The sequence below is a fragment of the Opisthorchis viverrini genome (genome assembly GCF_000715545.1).
Source record: "Opisthorchis viverrini unplaced genomic scaffold opera_v5_389, whole genome shotgun sequence".
NCBI lineage: Eukaryota > Metazoa > Platyhelminthes > Trematoda > Opisthorchiida > Opisthorchiidae > Opisthorchis > Opisthorchis viverrini.
In genome coordinates this window covers 81,487-100,085 of record NW_008752050.1, presented here as the reverse complement: position 1 = coordinate 100,085, position 18,599 = coordinate 81,487, and the positions used below count along the sequence as shown (strand labels likewise).

Sequence of the window (18,599 nt, the reverse complement as noted above, 5' to 3'; positions counted from 1 at the left end):
ATACAGAAAGAAATCAAGGTAGGTTTTCTATAGAACGAGGCCGTTTTGTGAGACTATTTGACATTGCATGAAACCCACACGACCATACGGGGATTACAAATAAACTGACTACTGGTTGCTGAAATCAGCCCACGAAACCTATTCTAGTTTGAAAGGAAAGAGAATACGTCAGTTCCTAGCATGTCAATTAGAAACACTAGTTCCCAGGCTTCTTCAACCAGAGGAAACCTCCCAACAATGCTCACTTCCTAGAGAGACCACATCTGGTTACTCGGGTGATTCAGTGCGCTTTCTTTTTCAAAGAGCACATGCCAGTTTATAGGTATGTTGGGACACTGATATGACACAGACAGATAACGCGAACAGCACGTTCGTTGATTTTATCAACTGCGCGCATGATAAAGCTGGTAGGAATAAGATTATTGATAAGGTACGATAAGGCGCACAGTACACGCATGCTCAAAGAACGACTCAAGAAGCAGCGAATTGGAACTAAATTCATGTGATGTACTTTTTTGAAGTAATAGTTTCATTGCCGACTAGCTTGCCCCCAAAAGCATTCCAGCGACATTAGCCGGAAATGCATGTATTGGTGTTTCGTGTCCATTTTCATTTTTTTGCGCTAAAAACAGTCTAGTTTTTCTCATCTGTGCACTTCCAAGACATTTAGCCAGATTGTTAATCATACTGTGAATAGCGAGACCTAAAGTTGGATGGTATTCAGCTGCTTCGTTCACCCAATAGGATATCTCGACACTGCACGACACTGAGTAAAGCTAATCTAAAACGGTCATCTTCGTTTACTTTTCACAGGGTTCCGACCATGCTGATGGCAATTTAGCACTACATGGATCCCGTAGAACTCTTGACCAAAACAATGTCAAAAAGGTAAGATTACACTGGTGTGTTTATAGCTATTGATTTGCTTTTTGACGGAACGGTTCTAGAGGAGTGCAATCAAACAGATTATGGGTTCCCTTTTGAAGGCGAACCTACACGACAGAGTGCCGAGCACAACCAAGACAGCTNGGTCATCGTTCAGGCTTCACACGGCAAACGTCCTTCTGTGCTTAGATGTGACAGTTCTTGCATCCCAAGCCAACATTCCTGGTGCAGTACTGACGCGTTCGCCTTTCGCATCACGTGACAGGAGTTGAAGTTCACTCACAGCCCAAACTATTAACTCAAATGACAGCGGCATCCCCAGTCTTGATTGGTGTTCACCAGAGTGATGGTGTACAGAAAAGAGTAGGTTTACTCAAAAAAGGATGTTGAGAAGACATATTTCCATTTTCTCACAATTGTTAGCCACTCTCTGAAGACTTGAACTCAGCTTACTTGAAAAGTTAATCCTAAATGCCCACAAAGTAGTACGTTTTGAAACCAACTCCAGGAGATTAGGCTGATGAACAAGCATTTCGATGGTGATATAAGGACAGTTTGCAATTTCTACCGAGGTTTCGTCCTTTAATTCATTCCAAACTTTCCTGAGACATCAACAATGAGCATCTCAGGAATTACTGGGACAATGTGAATATGCGACCTACATACTAGCAGTTGAAGACGACACGAGTGGCTGATCAAATGAAGAAAGAAAGAAAGCGTTCAGCTGTAGCACCCTTCCAGTGCCTAGCTGCCATGCCACCCGAAGGTTACACGAGGGCTGGGATACTGACAGGCTGCTCAAGCCTAGACAGGGAAAGTCGAGAGGCGGAGGTCGGATTCGAACCACGGACCTTCCGGTCAATAAATTCGCGCTCTAATCACTTGGGCCATCTCACCCCCTGATCAGCTGATCAGCAATGTGATGAACTAGTACTTGAGACTCATACTCAAGTATCAAGTTTCTATTACTTCTCGAGTGTTTATGGTTCTTATAAGTCTTCGTAGTCAACAGCTCCGATTCGTGTTTAGCCGCTGGTAGAAAACTTACTGGCTCCTGACGCTCTGAAGATGAGGGCTGACGACCAGCATACAGGTTCGCCGTGTTGCGTCATCAAGGAAAGGCAAGGTTATTTAGAGTGTTTGCTCGTAGGAAAGAGTCGATACTCTGCGTCATCCTTTTTATTGTTGAAGAATAGCCGGTTGACAACTTTTTATTAACACGTTCCGACACAGTTCCCATCGATCGCCCTCCCACGAAGAAACAAACAATAACAGAGAACAGTTTGAAATCCGCCCAAGGTGTTTTCTCACCGACTTCTCTTCGTTAAAGATGGATATCACCCGATGTCCATTGGTCGAATTCCAGTGATAACTTTTGTGGTATTTGGACATTCGTCACTTTTCCCATCGGCTAGGCCTACTTGTCAGCTTTCCTCTTGAGACTGGACCACCATATATAAACATACACTATCGTTCCGGGTAGCAATCTGTATTTTTTCCTGCAATTCTATTTTCAGTTTTCCGAAGAAAAAAAAACAGTTTGAATTTCTTAGTCCCAGCAAACGACAGAACTATGATGTGTTTATCGACGTTTTCAGCAATATAAACTTTTCTACCGTCTTACAAAACGCGTATCCGTCCAGTGTTTTTTGCATGCACGATCGCACTTCCTGGCGAAAGCGGAAAAGTTCCTGTTTCCATCGAACTTCCTAATATAATAATCTAATTTTCTACTGTCTAGGTAGTCCGGACATTTCCTAAGCAATCTGGTTTCTTATTGGTTCACTAGATCAGTGATTGGGCAGTGGATAACTGCTTCTAGCTTTAACTATATGTATATATATATATATATATATAATTTCGTGCTGTTGAGGTTGGCGGAAACTCGGCCACTGAGGCAACCTTATGAGCCCCAAGGGAAGCGAAACCGGTTGTAGGTCGTTGAATAATTTTCAGCAACCTTATGAGTAGTGTATTATATATACACTATGTTTGTTCACCCACCCCAGGTTTGGACAGGGTGCACAGTGTGAGAATTATATCCGCTGGTCGATTCACCCTTTGGTAAACAACCACGAATCGCTGTGCTGCTGTTTCGTGCTTGTCTAGAATGGTTTACAGTGCACATTTCACGAATGTCCCGATGGAGTGGAATTCACACTCATTTGTGGAGTGGTCCATATAGCCGCACGGAGTAAGAACAGCATGCTGAGCTAGTATTAGCACCAGACAGCGTCACCCAATGACAAACTTAGTGGCGTAAAAAAACTTGGCTTGTTCTGAATAGTCAGGAGAGCTTCTCCAAAAGGTTTCGATTCGAGATGGAACTCAACATTCTATCACAAGTCATGATTGAGAGACAAAGGGTGAGTTAGCCTGTCCTGTTTGTCGGCAAAGTCAAGATGGATGGCAGGACATGCGCCCTGCATTTGAGAGGGTATGGAGTTCACAGCTCCTTGCGATGTTTGCAATTCCGATAGACTCCAAGATGGATGTAACATCTACGTGTCGGCTTTTCAGCCGAGTGGACTGAAATCCCGCGTCGTTTCCACAGCGACGGAGCATCAGATTTGAGCACTGTTTTTGTGCTGTCAGTGACGAGAATGATGATGTCTGGAAGTTAAGTTGACAACCAGAGCATTCGCTCAGCTGAAAGTGCAAATATTCAGCCCAATGAGGAAAAGTTAAGGACTACATGCTCGGAGAACCTAAAAAATATGCAGGGGCTAGTTTACGTTACCGCTGTCCCCAAAAAGGAACATCTAAACGGAAAACCCGTTTGGCCCTCTTGATGAGAGTCCCTCGAGAGAGAACAGATCTCCTGCACCATAGGCGTGGTGCACCGCTTACACAATTACTACCCATGTACAGTGAAGCTTGCAAATTCTACCTCAAGAGCAACGTGTTTGGGCTCATACGCCGACCCAGTCAAGAAATCGAAGTCGTTCAGCTGTAGCACTCTTCCAGTGCCTAGCTGCCATATCACCCGAAGGTTACACGAGGACTGGAATACTGCCAGGTTGCAAAAGCCTAGACAGAGGAAGTTCATAGGCAGAGGTCGGGTTCGAACCACGGACCTTCCGGTCAGTAAATTCGCGCTCTAACCACTTGAGCCATCTCGTCTCGTGATAGCTCAGTTGGTAGAGCGGAGGACCCAGTCACGAACCTTTGGGTATAGTGGAAAATAATTTGATCAGTTCCTAATAAAGTTCAGCTGAAACACCCTTCCTATGCAAAGCTACCATGCTGAAATACTGTCAGTTTGCCCAAGCCCAAACAGGGGCAATCGAGTTGCCCAGGTTGGTTTCGAGGGGCGGTCCTTCAGGGTGGTTAGTCTGCCTCCTAACCAGTGAGCTATCTGAAGGCATAGGAAAGACAGGCGGTCAATTTCAGCCACGCTACATGTCTAAACATATCTAAACACCAGACGCCACAAGTAGTTTTTTGTTACAAAACCTCTCAACCGTTCCCCCACAAACGACCGCCCATCTATGCATCTTTTCTCAATATGCCATCCACCAGCTGGTCGTTCGCATTTTCCGTCCTGACAAAACAACCAAAGCAATCATGATTGAGGAACGAATGAATGCTGGCGAGGTGGCAAGTTTGCTGATCGAGAAGAATTTTCTCAAACCTTCAACCAGCCTAGCTGTTGTGGAGAAGGTGCCGGCCCTCAAAATTGGTGAGTACAAGAGAAAGACCAAGTTTTTTGTCGTACCATTTGTTTAAATTCAGTGGGTTAGTACAGTTTGAATGAGTGTTTGTCAGCTCCTGTATGGATGTACAGTGAACCTAGTTCTAATGAAGCTACAATGCAACGTGTGCAGAATCTGAAGAAAATAAATGGGATGAATGAGCACTTGTCAAGATTAGGGGACCACAATCCAACAGTCTATTTAACTCTCGGCTTCTCGGCTTTTCAGCATAGATTGGCTTCACTTACAGGACGAGATCTCCACAAAAATCGCAAATCTCCTCACACTACCAACAATCTATAAGTAGCCCAGTGGAAGAGTGAAACTTCCATCTGAGAAGTCGTTGCTCGAGGAGCCGGTCAACACGTGTGACCGCGTGATGTGGATCCCGTGATTGAAGGATGAGCGGCGCTATATCCTGTCCAAGTGCGAGTTAATCACACAACTGATCAGCCGCCCGTGGCCGGACGGTTAAGCGGTGCACTGCAGATGATTCTCAGTAAGGATAAAACAGCTGTACAGTGCTTCTCGGCTTTTCAGCTTCAATTACAGGATGAAAACTCAACAAAAATCCGAAATCTCCTCGCACTACCAACTAACGAACTCAGCTAAACAGTAAGCTTTATCATGGGGCTCATGGCTATGAACCAGTGTGAGAGGGTAGGAAACAGTTCGATTAAACGAGCCTGGTCGCCTCGATATAATCCAGTAAGCTCGCGTAAAACAGAAACACCAGTGGCACAATTTTTCACACTTGCATATCTGTTTCCGGGTCAAGTTTATCGCTCGGTGAAATGTGGCTCAATCTTTCCAGTGCCGCGAACCAGTCAGCACACCTACGAAGCACAATGTGTTTCTAAAAATTCCTGTCGAAAAGCTCAGCTTCTGAGAAAACCTTCACATTTTAAATTCAAGACACTTGTAGATCGAAAATGCTCCGTATCCAGTTCATCGTTCAAGAGCTTGGTTTTGCGCGTACCTTCTTCGGGCCCTTGGTTCATCTTCTCACGACAAAATTCACCACAGGGAGACCACACTCTCTTTACATCAGGAAAGATGACATGAGACATCTCTAGAACGATTTTCAGGGTGCATTCGACTCGGTTAAAATGTCTTTTCATTGCCCATCAAGGAATGCTCCGAAAGTTTGTGAACATAACACGTTATTTGTATTCTTAGATTTCCGGACTTGTGAGAGTATACGGAGTACTATCCAAAAACTTTCGTACACAAAGCGACGTCCGTCAGGAGTGCCCATTCTCTGTTCTGACTTAATTTCGGGATCGATCAGATGATAAGATGAACGCTGGAAGGTCTTCAAAACTCAAATAGCCTGTCACGAAAACCTTGTCGATATGGAATATGTAGACGATGATGTTCTCAAAGAGTAGGAGAAGACGAAGGGTGTTTTTCGGATGAACTGTCCTTTAGTATGCACTTCGCACCCACACGATTAGAGGTCATGCTACCGGACGCTCAATGCACGATTCTGCAAGGTCCTGATCGCGTTTGCTAGTTTGAGAAACCTTTGACGTCAGAATGGCTTATCCCTGAGTCTTAAGGGACGTGTGTATCAGGCTAACTTGCTGGCTTTTTTGTTGTACGGCTGTGAGGCCTAGCCTATTCCAGCGGTGGGACTGAGACGTCGTCAGATGTTTGACAATCGTCATCCAAAGAACATAGCTCGTGTAGGTTGGTGTCGGAGACTACTTAACGAGACAATTAGAAAGCGAGTTTCCGGTTGTAGAACGGGGACTTCCATTGAGAGATGTGTTCTGCACCAGAACACACTGTGTTGGTTAGGCCGTGTGATGCGCATGCCTAACCACCGTTTGCCGAAGAGAGTGCTGGTTTCCGCGCCCAATTCAGAGTAGTGGAAGCAGAAATGTGGCCAACCCTTGACCTGGCAGAGAGGTATGAAGAAGTTTACGAAACGTTCGGTAATGTCGGTGCCACTCGCTTTTCAGGATGTGGACCTTGTGACCCCCGCTGCATTTGGCTGGAGATGCTGCATGATATGTCAGTTAATGTCAGTGGCGTCCTTGTTGTCATTTTCTATCCAGATTGCTGATATGAGATATCTCGTCTGCTCTCAAACGCTCAATCAATTCCGTGGAAAAGCAGTCTGTGGCTACCTGGAAGTTAGACATCAATGAGAATGCAGATTGTTCTCTGAATGCAGACCCCACAGAAAGTGCTGACGCCTTTCTACCTATCCCATGAACTGCGAATTCATCCATCAAGAAAGAGGTGACGTCATTCGTAGGACTGTCCGTCTCTTTTGAATAAGACAATCCAATATATATTAAACGTGACATCTTTATTAAAAATGACTGTTTTTTTCTCAGTATTTTCAACGTGACTTTGTTAGAAATTTGTAGTTCATTTCAGAAAAACATAGTATTTCTACTACAACCTGTTTATTACATGTGTGCTATCCCTCATCTCATTGGTCAACAGAACACGTCTTTGAAGAACACGAGAACGTGGCCGATTGCATTCTCTCCTGGCCAACCGGAAGTCAGAATATGTTATTTTTCGAGGAACGCAAAGACCACTTTGGGTTTATAGAGTCACCAAAAGTAAGTGAGGGAACATCAACTTTTTAAGCCCGGGTCAGCCATTTTAATTGTGATTAGATTCCCACGATGTGGGAGTGGTTTGTCACACGGAAGCGAAGTGTCTATAAGGACAGTATGTCTTTCACTCATACAGTATGAATTTGGTATGATGGGTGTACGCTGGAATTGACTGCTATATTTTTGGGTTGAAGGCGTCAAGCTACATACGGTGTCCAGTAAAAGTCTTTGGTTCGAGGTGTGTACGTCTTCTGATATAATTTACAGTAATTTTTCTCCCCCAGTCAAAGGTTGTGCGCGCTTGTAAGATGGGTGCCCCAAATGAAACTTGATGTCTGCGCTTTTTGAATTACCGCTTAAGTGAAGGTCACTTTGGGCACATGATATGAATATTCGGCGCTCCCGTTCAACTGGCCGAATTGTTTGCGATGAAGCGGTTGATTTAGACACTCGTTTGATTGCACCTAGGGGAAGATTTGTAAAAGTTTCTAGGCAATATTCGTGCTAGAATTTCACCAAAACGTTTGAAGGGATCGATAAACCATTTCCAAACGAATAGACCTACAGTTTGACAAGGTCCACCGGAAGAATTTGGCTTGATTCCATTTGAGATAAAAGTTCATACCGAGAAGTGACATTCAAACGCTGCTGTTTGACGTCATCAGAAGAAAAGTTGAACAATCGGGTTTGGGGCCTGCAAACATGGCTTTCATAGGGAAAAAGGGAATCGACTGATGCACCCATCGGTTGAACCGGTGGAATCACCAAAATTCACAAATCGAATATCTGTTCCATTTGTAACAGCATTCTGCTGGTCTGTTACGCAACAACCGGCTAGACGGGAACATTTTAGCAGCAGGTGCAATTTTTCAAATAGCCTGATTACAAAATGAACTTGGTCACAACCTACCATTTGTACCACTTTGTTAGTACAAATGTGTCTTTCCGTGTGTGTGTGTGTGTGTGTGTGTGTTACTGTCCTCGCATTCCGGTTACCTGTTATCTTACTTAACATAGCTGGGCCTAATCAGCAGGGGGGGGCTTTAAAACGTGCATCAGACTACTGATCCAACAGACTGGCGAACAAAGTGTTGCGCTTCGTTCAAACAAATTCTAACTGCATAAACAAACAAACACACTTGGTCCCAGGAAGCGAATAACGAAAGAGGATAACTAATCTGACTGGTTACTACCGCATGGGGAGTTCAAACCACATAAGTTTTTGGCGAGCTTTTGTCGGTTAATTTGAACCGCAATCAACCACGCTTATCGAAATACAGACAAGCCCCGAGTTGCATGTGGTGGCTCACTGCTTCCTCGGTCAAGATAGAGGGCGACTTGTGGTTGGTCTTAACACTGTTTGAATGCGTGGGTTCACGTGAGTGGCGGAAACAATCCAGTGCCATTTTGGAGCCTGCCGCAAATGCAACACATACCGAATAATGAAAACTTCTCTGCAGTTCTCATTTTTTAACTTCGTCGTCAGCAACTAAGTTGCTGCACTATTTTCTTCCAGCAAGGTCTGGGAGGTTTTCCCTAGCCTCGTGGTTGCGGTTGTAGGTTCTTCCGAAGGGACCCTTCCCTGTTTGAATCTTGATGCCGCAACTTATAGCAGACACGTCTGAAGTAGCACCAAGATCACGATATGAATGTCCGTCTTGCGACTGTACCGTCTAATTTCCCGACGGTTGCTGTCAACCTCGGGTCTACCGGAGTGCGCAGTCTTTAAAGCAGACCATTTTCAACCTGTCCTTACTCGCGGAAAGGTAGCACCACTGCTTCTACAAATATGGTAATCCCACTCGTCTTGGGGAACGACTTACTACTCTGTCACACCTGCCTCAGGTAAAAGTGCGACTTCATCGCCAGACCGTCTATTGGATACTATTTATTGCAGTACTGTGAATGAAGGTTCTTCTTCTTCAGCCCATGATTTGGCTTCAGATGTGACGGATTTTTTGTCCCTCTCCGGAAAAGGAACGGCAGGAAGGTGTCCGAAGTTAATATCAACAATCTGATGCTTCGTTTCAGAGAATGTACGGCGTAAGGAAAGCCGTTATTTTGTTTTCAGTCTGTGAAAATATCCAACTTCGACACAACAAAGCATCAAAATCATCATAACGTGTGATTTCACGAAGTCCCTTGATGAGTATTGATTGCCCATGTTCCAATGCTTAGTCGCTCAGATGTTCAGTTCTGTTTCCGGGATGTGTGGCTTCCAAGAGCAACCAGAAAGAGACCACATTTAATGGGACTATCAACCGGCATCGACAGTAGAATAATAGACGTCATCGCCTGCCAAGATGAACAATATATCTCTTAAGCATTTCTCATGGGCACCAGTATCTATTTCTTTCAAAAACAAATTACTTCAGGCGAAATATCTGTAAGTAGTATTGGCTAACCAATGGATAAATATTGCATTTCCTTTCGGAGTCCCGTGGAATCTATTTTTAATTTATTTTTGTTGAGAGGGATGTCGTATCAAACATAGTTGTCTTCGAGACTTAAAACATCGAGTCATGAATTTCCATAATAAAATACAGATTACTTCTCAGAGAACACAGCAGAAAGGAACGCTTGTGCTGTAAACTGTTCTCTGTGAATCGTAGTATATGATCAATGTGCACTTCAGTCTACCCCGTGCACATATAACAACGAATGATGAATGAGATGTACTCATAGCCGAACATCCCATTTATCTATCTGTATGCGGCATTCAAACGGAATTTGTTCCCAAAAACAGGTTTATGGAGTCACGTGATGTCAGGCCAAAAGCTGCTTGTCGTAGACTGCAGTGTTCATTTACTGTCTCCCCCCACAACGATCGATAGTTATATCAACAAAACAGCGCAACGCCGATAGGATCTGAACGGTGTGTGATGATAAATCATTGTGTCTTTGGAATGGCCGAGCAGCCACACACTGCCAAACGGCCGATCCAACCGTTGAGAACCGTGTAGCATGCCAAACCACAGTTTTGACCTTGTTCGCTTACCCAAAATTTGGTGCGTTACTTGCAAAACGAACAACCGTTGGCTGCCCACACAGAGTGAAGCGAGAAGTAATAGTGGCGTTAACAGTATAAGCCTTCAAACGTGGCCAGGTGAATCCTCAGAAACGATGAAAACCTCAAAATCTAGCAGAAGCCGGTCACAGAAAGAAAAACCTCTCACAATGGGGTCTACTGTACAAGAAGTCCTTGATCGCTCTCCTCATTTGTATGCCATCTCTTTATGGGACGCCCCACGACAAGATGGGTTTATTTTTGGATTACTAAGTTTACCTCTCCCGAAAGTAGTATATTTGTGCGGGAATTAGATATTAAGACAAATTTATCTTCTCTATTTTTCTCTCGCAGCTGTTCCAGCTATATATTTACTTTGGGACGCAGTACATACCCCGACTCCCTTCAGTCGAACATCAACGTAATAGGATCGTATGAATCATTCTTGGCTCACCTACTGAGCGTACTATCACCTTCATGAGGTGGTCAGCTATTTTCAGATCACGGCAGTCCCAATAGCCTGAAAGCTTGCTCGGAGAGAGAATAAAGAAGAACCAAATTGATTTGCAAATGAGTGTATTTCTCGAAAACAGTCCAATTTGGTTTCAAGTAGAACACAAGGTTGACGGAAACTCGGGGAGTGCGCCTACTTGTTGAGCCTCAAGAAGGCTGAAACCGGTCGTGGGCTGTCGAAGAGTTTTCAGCAACCTTGTGAGTAGTTTCCTTTGTGAAAGAGTCAACCTTCTGGAAGAAGATTTACTCAGTGTTCAGTTCTGTCAATAGCATTATTCGAACGATCACTGTCCGGTTTTTGGGGATTGTTGTGGATCCCTTCCTTGCCGAGATTTTTTGTTGTTGAATCTTTGGTTTTCCTTTCACAGTTGCGCGTGGAAACGCTAGCACGGATCGCGCAGCAAAATAGACCGCTGGAAAGAATGCAGTTATTGGTGAAACACACTCATTTGTATAATAATTTGGTTTCCAAGGGAGACTCACCTGGATCGAGGGTGAATTCCTCCTGGACTGCTGCACCAGGGCGCCTTATGTTTCGGCTGATACACTACGTCAGAATCACAACACAATGTATAGAAATAACAGACTATATAAGGCTGCTGGAAGCACTTCGACTGAGAGTTTATAGAAGGCTTCTGAATAATGTGTTACGTCTAATGCAAGTCCTAGTTCAAGGAGACAACCGGAAGTTCAGATTGCAAAGAGGAATATGATTGTTTTTGGTCTCAAACGAATCCTTTGAACGCATCAAAATTCGATATTGCACGCATAAATCAGTAATTCATCCGGTCTAACTAACGATCATCCAACGAAGGCACTGTAACCTGTATTCATCGATTAGCTGAGCCGGTCAGACGTGAGGCTAGAAACTGGGTCACGCCGATTGCACATTTGTCACAAACCCAAAGTTCGGCAACGAAAACAGCACTACCCATCATACACTCAAAATGTATTGACAGCTTGTTTTGATTTCACCTCCGAATGCTATCCGACCTTCATGGAAAAATACTAATATCGTTTGGAAATGGCACTTTCAAAGTGACTCAAAGATAAGGTGGGTCACTTGGTACAGTTAGAGATTGACGGATCATTGAGTTCCAAGTAGCTCACTGGTTAAAGCGTGATTTTCTTAACAGAACGTTCGGGATTCGAACCCAGTTCCAGGCATTGAGCTTGGGATAGAAGGGCTATTTATACCTCTTTAGATCATTCATGTGTCTCACTAGTACACTGCGAATCTCAGTCTTTCCCGCGTGTTTAAGGGAGCATAACACTCCCCACCATCCACGTTAGCAATTAGATTAGACTACGAAATCTAACTGTGGTGCCTGATCAAACGATTATCATGGGTATTGAATTGACGTGAAAGTCTGTGTAACTGCATATCCGTTTGTAAGTTGAGGCAGTATTATCCGGAGATTCACCAGTCTTTCCCCTTCCCAAACTAAATTCGCTCCACAAAAGCCGTGCCATTCTTCGTTCGGAACGATGTATGTTATTATCTCAGGTAATACGATGCATTCCAATGGATCGATGAGTTTACATCAACCTTCAAACTAGTATTATACGAAGGAAGATGAAGTTGATAGAATTGAGACCTTTGGGCCTGAGCGCGGTCAAAACTGCACAAGCCAGTTTGGTCATATCTCGCTTGGCAAAGTCTCATCTGCACCCGAATAGCAAAAAAAATTGTCAAACTTTGCGGTATCGCTGCTGCATTATTGCATTGACAGGTAAGCACAACAAGCCCAACTCAGGAAACACTGATCGGGAGATTCTTGACAAGTGAAACATGTTTGGTGGAGAAGACGCTGTCTTTCTGTCATTTTGGAACACATGCTGTTTTGAAGGCTCAAACATACGCTCGAATGACGAAAGTTTCATTGATTATCGACGTGCTTTGATCACTTCAATTTGTTATTCGATGTTTCAAAATTGACTGGCACAAGTCGACCATTTGAAACCGATCTATGACTGATCAAAACTCAGTCTGACTAACTCTTCTAATTTAGCAGTGGAAATGCCTGATTTGAGATGTGCTTACCTCGAGCATCCAGTTGTAGTGCATAGAATTAATCGTTTCCTGGCGTCATTTTTATCTGGATCTGTTTATCGGTGTTGTTTTACGCAACTAACTTTCCAAAAAGTATCTATCTCTACATAAGTCTTGAGTTTTGCCACGGCACTGTATGGTTCTCCCACTTGTTTCCGAATTGTAACTAGTACATCGGATTCAGCCATACAACGCAGCTCAAGGAGAAACACAGAAAAATCAGTGTTATTTTCAGTAGAGCGCCACTCTAGAGAAGTGTCGAGCTTTCATCCCCATTAGGCCACAAAGCATCCCTCTTTGGTTGGTTGTGTCATCAAACAGCATGCTTCAGGCCGTTTTTACATTATTACGACGCTCTGCTACTCTACCCTTTGTTCTCAAACAGCTCTGGTTCGGAGAGGAATTCGCTGAAGTTCACCGGTACAACAGTGCAGATGCTGTACAGGTAAGTATAATCAGCGACACTGTTTCCTCACGCCGTCTCTCTTGATTTTCGTTCATTCTGCCTGTTTGCTAACACCAAGAAGTCCATTGTCCTTGCAAGTTCCATAATCGTGCTTCGGTCAACTCAGATCTCACCTTTTTCAGATGATGCTTAACAATATCGATCAGGCTGGATTTCCCGAGTGGCGAGACTACTTGTATATTCGAAAGCCGGGTGAAAAAACCTGGTCGCGTCGTCTGTGTGTGCTACGCAGTTCCGGTTTGTACACATCCAAAAAGAATAAAAAGACCCTTGCAGTAAGTTCATCTTCCAATCAGTTGTTTTTTTTCATCAAAGCTTTTGATAACTTCGATAGCAACAGTAAAAGAATTTCCACTATTCTGCACAAATGATCATTATTCAGCATAGCGTCATCAACCAATCAGACTGGTTTATGCCACATACCATTGCATGAACGTTGCTCACAGCTCCGACATATCAAATCTGGGCGTTTCCTTTAAATGTTTAATTGAATTCATGGAGTGTTTTAAATCTACCCTATTACGATCGATCCTCATAGTTGTTATCCCACTATGGGGGCGAGATGGCCAAAGTGGTTAGACCGCGAATTTACTGACCAGAAGGTACGTGGTTCGAATCCGACCTCTACCTCTCGACTTGTCCTGTTAAGACTTGAGCAACCTGTCAGTATCCCAGCCCTTGTGCTTCCTTCGGGTGGCATGGCAGCTGGACACCGAAAGGCTGTTACTGCTGAGTGATTTATCCCACCATGCCTCATCACTTTTACAAGACGCTGCTGCTTTCGAAGAAGCGACGATAACACGAGGCACAATTTAAAAATTCACCATACTTTCACTCCATGAGTCTGTTTAATGCGGTACATGGGGCACTTTGGTTGTTGGTCTGTTCACCGAGCTTGGCAGTTTGATTGCAAACTGCACTGACAATGTCACCTCGATTGGTGATGAAACGTTTGCAATCAAACTGCCAAGTTCGGTGAACAGACCAACAACCAAACAGCGCACCCGAGCTACCGACATTCTACAAAATTGCTGAATGGGGCACTGTTGCGGAGGTACCAGTTAGACTATACTGTTCCAGATGACGATAGCAGCCACTAAGTTGAAACCAACTGGAATGACAACTCAGTTCACCGTGATAGACATCCCAACAACTACGCCTGCATCATGAGGAAGCGTTCTTTTCATCAATGGTGTGAAAATCATGCTTTATGAGGTGTTTCGTCAGAATTTGCTCCAACAGGGAATGGCTTTGAAATTTGGTAAAGACAAGTGGCGAATTAGTCTCTTTCGGTGCTTTCGGACTCCAGCAACCAACGGCATGCAGTCCACTTGAGTACTTCTGTCCTGGGTTAAATTTCCTTCATGATAACTGGTACGGTGGTTTTGTGCCATCTTACGGTCATCAAGATCACGTGACCTTGCAGCCACTATAATCAACTTTGTCGTCGTGACTGACAATAGCACCGTTACTGAAAACTACGAAGAAGGGCCCAAACGTGAAGAAAAGAAAATACAAAGTGTAGAAGGATGGGATGTCAATCTCGACCAGCGCTCATTTTGAACAGAAAGTAGCAGTCAATCCAATCACTTATTAGCCGTCATTTTCAGTGGATTTAGTCAAGCAAATAGTGCATCAGGAGTACTCTGTTTTAGTAGATAGGGGAAAGTACCGGCAGCCAGGATTGTGACCTCGCCTCACTGTTTGCTTAACCATGAATTGGGAATGGAGAACAATAATGTCCTCGGTAAGCGGTGGCTAAGCGCACCGGAAAAAAGCTGGCAATGACAAACATCCCGCCAAAAATTGTCTTCGATAGAATTAACTGCTGCGCAAACGGAATGCCTTTTCCTGAGCAGCTTTTTGTGGCTCCACGGATGAAGCATGAAGACAGTAAGACTGCTCCGTTGTACCGCAATTTAGGCCTACAGCGACGCAGTTTACTCGAATACACCGATTGTGTCATGACGGACGGTTTTTTTTCATATGTAAAAACTAAATTCCTCTCCTGATTTGCACTTTGCAGTCGACAACAGGGAAAAGGTCCTGTGTGGTCACACCATTCGTCTGGTTTATTTGAGATGTAAGGCTACATATGCTTTGTGAATACATCTTCACACTGTGTGATGATGTGGATCACCATTTCTTGTTTCAAAACCATTGATTGCTCCAGGTCATTTGATGTTGACTTCGATCGATACATGTGCCACGTTGAATTAGTACGACCAGTATCGATTGCCTACCGACATTTCTCCAGCTGAATTCTGGGCAAAATCCGGCGGTGCCAGTTGCTTAGATCAAAAGGTTGTTCTCCAGTTACGCAACGATGACGTTCAACCCCATTTTTTACACCATTGTCCAAAATGCAAGTGTTAGTCCCACCAGCCCTCGTCCGGAATATCCTAGCAAGGCTATCGTCATGCTTAATTGCATGGACCCTTTCTGTTTCGCCTATTACATTGTTGACCGTCAGTTCACCTATTAAGACGCGTAAAAAGGTGAGTAACTTCCAGACGCGATTTCGGTCGAGGGAAGTTTAAATGACTACCGAGGCTTGTTGGGATCGACTTCTCCGACCAGCTCAAAATTTAAGGCTCAACCAGAGGCTGAAATGCAACCCAGTATAGGTGGTTTTGTGCATACAATCTTAGTTATTGTTTTTTATCCCCTTCAAGCACGATTGCTCATAACTGCTCATAACTGGCTCACAGCCAACCTTTTCGTTTCCATTTCATCGTTCCTTCTTTCTTTCAACAAACAAAGTCCACAGACCTGATACGCATCTTAGTGCTCGATAGTCATTTTCAATTGTACACAACCACTGGTGGCTGGACACGACTAAGAGCACCTACGCCGCACGGATTCGCCTTCAAAGTGAGTGATTCTATGTTCTGGTTTCTATGAGGTTGCCACGTAGCCTTTGAACGGACACTACTCACTTCCTTGGCACTTTGAATTTTGGAAGACGAGACATTTCACCATCTCCTGCAGCGGACGTAAAACATGTGAGAGATTACATAGCCTGAGAGAAAACGACAGTTTTAAAACGAACACTTATCGGTTGCGTAGAACTGGTCACATTGATCAACGCCATGGTAACCACAAAGCTTGAGTCAACAACTTTTGCGCACATAGTACTGGTTGCTAAGGTTGCGGAAATTGCCAGGAAAGCGTTGCTCTAAATCGAATTGCATCAAATTTTTCGGAGTTTTGATCAGAACAAAGAGAAAAATGAATCCAACTGGCTGGCAAACACAAGCAAATCTGGGCGGGACCAATCACGGCATGAAACTACCTCGAACCAATCGTCGCCGTCGAGTGGCCTACACACGAAAGACTGTTTCACACTCCGCTTATGTCGTTTTTTTATCAGCGTAGCCCATCAAAGTGGAAAATAAAGAGTCAACTGAAGCTCTACTAAATGAACAAATTTGAAGAATGTCTGATGCTCGAAAAGTCGGCTTTCGTAATTTGAGCGTGCAGCCTTAGCAGTGATCAGTAACTCACATTTGAGGAAACGCAAACAGTCATACCTCAAAATAACCAAGAATCGGCTCCACTTTCTAACATCATTATTGAATGGTGTTCACCAAACATGGCAGCCTATGTTCAAACGCTTTAAGGCCTGACATGAAATTCATCCAATTGCTAAAAGAGAGGGAGAGTTGGTTGCATTGGTTTGCAGAAACCAACCTCCAGTCAAACTTAATTAACCCTTATTATCTCTGACGATGTATGACATAAGGAACTGTCATATTCAGCTTCTTTAAAGGATAACCCCACTTGCTTTCAACTTAACAACGTGGTCGTTTACAAAGCAACTGAAAGGGATGGGTTGGTTGAACAGAACGTCGTTGTTAGCACAGGGATCTAATCCAACCTAAGGAACGGATAATAGAAGCCAGTACGACTCATCCAAGAACCTCATCATCTGACTGAGCAACACTTCCGGAACTGGGCTTCACAAATCGAACGTTTATCACGTTACACAGTCCAAGTCACTGAAGACTGACCTTTCTTGAACAAATTCTACTAAAATGACCCTCTTTCATTTCGAGCCTTGAATGTTGCTCAGTAGTCTGGTCTGCTTTTTTATCGAAGTAAACGCTTTAGTTGCTTAAATATCCCCATGGTTTGAAAAAGAACACAATGAGGAACATTAATGGTTTCGGGATTTCGTCATCAGGTCAGTATATATCTAGTGGTTTAAACAGGAGAGATAAATGGGTAGTGGTTACACGCTCGCCTCGCATGTCAGATGTTTGGGGTTCAAATCCCGGTACGGCCATTGGGTATGTACTGCTGATGAGCTCTATTAAAAGAGCGAAACTCGAGTCCAGTGCTCCCCTCATTTGGTGTGGGCTCACCAGAATAATTACGCCAGAACAGGAACACGACCGTTCGAACGAGTGTGGTGTGACTATGAACAAAAATACCTATCCCGCAAAACCCCAAAATTGCAACCAAAAATTAAATACGTTGCGAAGATTGGTTAGTGAAGAGCAAAAGGTGGAGACACGAACGACTGGGTGTCTGCGCCCCCCCCCCCCAAGTTTTATCTAGTTGGGTGCTGTCAAGAGGGCTGTTGAGTGACTTCGCCGGTTGATTCGTGTCGAGTCATTCCACAGCCCTCTTGACTGTCTCACAGCATCCAACTAGATACGACATGTGGGGAGGGGGCGCAGACAACCAATCGTTCGTGTCTCCACGTTTTGTTTTTCACTAACCATTCCTCGCCAGGTATTTCATTTTTCGCTCCTATTTTAACCATCATACATGTCCTGACCTGATAACGAGATTCCAAGACCATTAATATTCATCACTGTGTTCTTTTGCAAACTCTCTAGTTGTTTAATTGTGAAGAGGGTAGTGTAGTAGCGGTTCATAGTTCGAATCCTGGAGCGACCAACGTTAGACACTGTTAGCAAGATCTAACATCCTCGTGGTCACTTTTCATGTTAGATGTTCCTGGTTACGCATAAAATGGTAATGGTATGGTTGACAGAGTTGATAAGCGTAGCATGGAATCGCCTTAGTGGGCTGGTGGGTATGAACCACTGCTGTGCCAGAATATTGAATAGTTGGAGCATAAGGACATCTATCTCCTTAAAAAAGACAATTTCTGAAGAGCTCTTGGACACAAAATAACTTTTATTATTGCGGTTAGAATGTATGTTACGTGTTCCCGATTATTCTCCTTCCTGCGAAGAAACCTTTCCATCGGGGGAAAGTCTTGACGTCGCTGAGGTTTCTTTGAAGGAAACATATTGTTGTATATATGAATAACATTTCAGGTGGTACAGGCCTGGGGAATATAGAACCTGAACGAACTCGGTGACTCCTGGGGTTCAAGAAGCTCTGAGAAGTACGCAAAACCTCGAATTCAAACCATCTGAGCGGT

At 44.0% G+C, this 18,599-nt stretch overlaps 2 protein-coding genes across 2 annotated transcripts in view; one reads left to right on the top strand and one right to left on the bottom strand.

Annotated features, from left to right (window-relative positions):
- The window catches only part of T265_10655 (hypothetical protein), a gene marked incomplete at both ends in the record, with an annotated part of 115,354 nt that overhangs the window by 83,354 nt on the left and 13,401 nt on the right, over positions 1-18,599 (top strand). Inside the window, 6 exons of the mRNA XM_009177100.1 lie at positions 814-888; positions 4,408-4,567; positions 7,041-7,162; positions 13,118-13,177; positions 13,321-13,473; positions 15,997-16,072. Of these exons, the coding sequence (XP_009175364.1) occupies positions 814-888; positions 4,408-4,567; positions 7,041-7,162; positions 13,118-13,177; positions 13,321-13,473; positions 15,997-16,072 (646 nt within the window). The remainder of the gene's footprint in view (positions 1-813; positions 889-4,407; positions 4,568-7,040; positions 7,163-13,117; positions 13,178-13,320; positions 13,474-15,996; positions 16,073-18,599) is intronic.
- T265_15225 (hypothetical protein) overlaps positions 17,386-18,599 on the bottom strand; it is a gene marked incomplete at both ends in the record, with an annotated part of 8,022 nt that continues 6,808 nt past the window's right edge. The window contains one exon of the mRNA XM_009177101.1: positions 17,386-17,634. Coding sequence (XP_009175365.1) covers positions 17,386-17,634 — 249 coding nt within the window. The remainder of the gene's footprint in view (positions 17,635-18,599) is intronic.